This window comes from Buceros rhinoceros, unplaced genomic scaffold (genome assembly GCF_000710305.1).
Source record: "Buceros rhinoceros silvestris isolate BGI_N320 unplaced genomic scaffold, ASM71030v1 scaffold8904, whole genome shotgun sequence".
Classification (NCBI taxonomy): domain Eukaryota; kingdom Metazoa; phylum Chordata; class Aves; order Bucerotiformes; family Bucerotidae; genus Buceros; species Buceros rhinoceros.
In genome coordinates this window covers 10,166-12,070 of record NW_010407630.1, presented here as the reverse complement: position 1 = coordinate 12,070, position 1,905 = coordinate 10,166, and the positions used below count along the sequence as shown (strand labels likewise).

Here is a 1,905-nt window from a genome sequence, read left to right as displayed (position 1 = left end):
TGCTTGAGGATGCGCCTTTCTGGCATTAGGAAACGATTTAATTACACTATTCTCCCTTCACTATTGTTTCCCATTACTATGTTATCATGTAAAGCAAAACATGTCAAAGCATTGAAAATAGAAGTAAAAAGAGAGAATATCAAGTTGTTGATAAAACTGTTCTTCAGAAGATGCACACTGTCAGGGGTGGCATCTGCCTCCCTATAAACCTACAGCTCATGTGCCTACTCCAGCAGTCTCATTTGGCACTATTCTTCACTACAAGTCTGTGCCTCAGTTCCTTGTATTTCAAGGATGAAAAAACAAAGAATGAATTCCTGTTAACAGTAAAACGAACATACCGTACTCTAATACACTATGTCTATTAGCTAGTGCACATTTTCAGAGAGAGAAATACCGAATTTGGCTGAAGCAACAGAATTGCATTCTAAATACAACAAAATACGTGCACTGGAGTCACAGTTACTGTTAATGAAAATTCTTTTTTCTGTCTCAGCATGTTAAGGCTTTCATTAATGAAACTTGGCTGGAGCGATATGGCTACCCCATCCATCAGGATAACCTCTTGTTCCTATGGTCTATCACTGTGTCCATCTTTGGTATAGGAGGTCTCTTGGGTTCTTCAGGAAGTAGATACCTGACTGTCAAGTACGGCAAGTATGTATGTCTAAAGACCATTTGTCAACTGAATCTTAGCTTAAGAAATTGACAGTTGAGGTTTTAAAAGTGAGATGGACTCTTAAGCTTAGTCATGGCTGTAATACAGCCAGCTTATCAGTGGCATCAACAGATTTTGCTGTTTCTTGCCCTTGTCCTGTAGCAAAGACTAATGAACTGTGCAGCCAGCCTGTCACACCAGACACAGTTACTCAGGTTGGGTTAGTCTTGGCAAGGAGAAAAGACAAAGTGTGTTTCTTGGAGGGGCTACTCAAAACACAGCAGCATTGAGATGCTCCTAAGTGCTACATCAATGTGTTTCATGACATTTTTTTCAAGTGCAGAAAAGCTATAAGACTATTCTCCTTTACAAAACCCAGAGGTCTTTCCAAGCTCCCAGGTCAGATGTGAGCCAAGGCACAATGTGAGTCCAGAGTATCCAGTGCCAACAGCGGGGAAGGGCTTCTTTTGCCCTTGTAAAATTGTATAATTTCACAGAACTAGCAAGACAATTTCACCCAGGACATCCAACATCCCTTCTAATTTACAAAAATTCTTTTTTACTTTCTTGCACTTACAGAAAGAAATGTCTCTTGTGCAACAATCTGCTCATGATAGCGGCAGCATCTATCATGGGCTGCAGTAAAATAGCCCAGTCCTTTGAGATGATTCTAATTGGACGCTTCATGTGTGGCATAAGTGCAGGTAAGGAATTTCCCCCATGGGTCAGCAGGCTCTCCCAAAATTTTACATCTTTATTCAAAGTAAATAATAAATGCTAAACTCAGCAATCCCTTGTCAGAAGATCTCCTCTAACATCCAGCAATAAAAAGCAAAATTACTACTAATTTCACTGATACTAAATGAAATCCCAAGTGAAAAAATATTTAGAGCTGTCAGGAGTGCTTTGATACAATACAAAACAAGGGTTTTTTTCTGATGGAAATATATTTATAATATAGTCTTAATTTTGGTCAACAGTACTGGAAATGATATGGTATATGGTTTAAAGCTAGTATTCCTATAAGGCTCCAGAGAACCAGGATGTTCAATGCCATGGCCATTTAATTTTGACTCTGAACATATTTCAGCCATGTTCTACAAGCGTATTCAGCCTGTTTCAAAGCAGCAAATCCTTTAGGCTAGTACAAAAAGCTGGGCATAATCAAACAAAATCACTCCTGGCAGGGAGATTGCAGCAAAAACATCCTGTGCTGATATCAGCATGTCTTGTATTTGTTCCCTACA

The 1,905-nt window shown here is 39.2% G+C and overlaps 1 protein-coding gene across 1 annotated transcript in view; it reads left to right on the top strand.

Annotated features, from left to right (window-relative positions):
* Positions 1-1,905, top strand: part of LOC104492041 (solute carrier family 2, facilitated glucose transporter member 11-like) — a 10,145-nt gene that overhangs the window by 1,793 nt on the left and 6,447 nt on the right. Inside the window, exons 3-4 of the mRNA XM_010134543.1 lie at positions 497-657; positions 1,238-1,362. Coding sequence (XP_010132845.1) covers positions 497-657; positions 1,238-1,362 — 286 coding nt within the window. The remainder of the gene's footprint in view (positions 1-496; positions 658-1,237; positions 1,363-1,905) is intronic.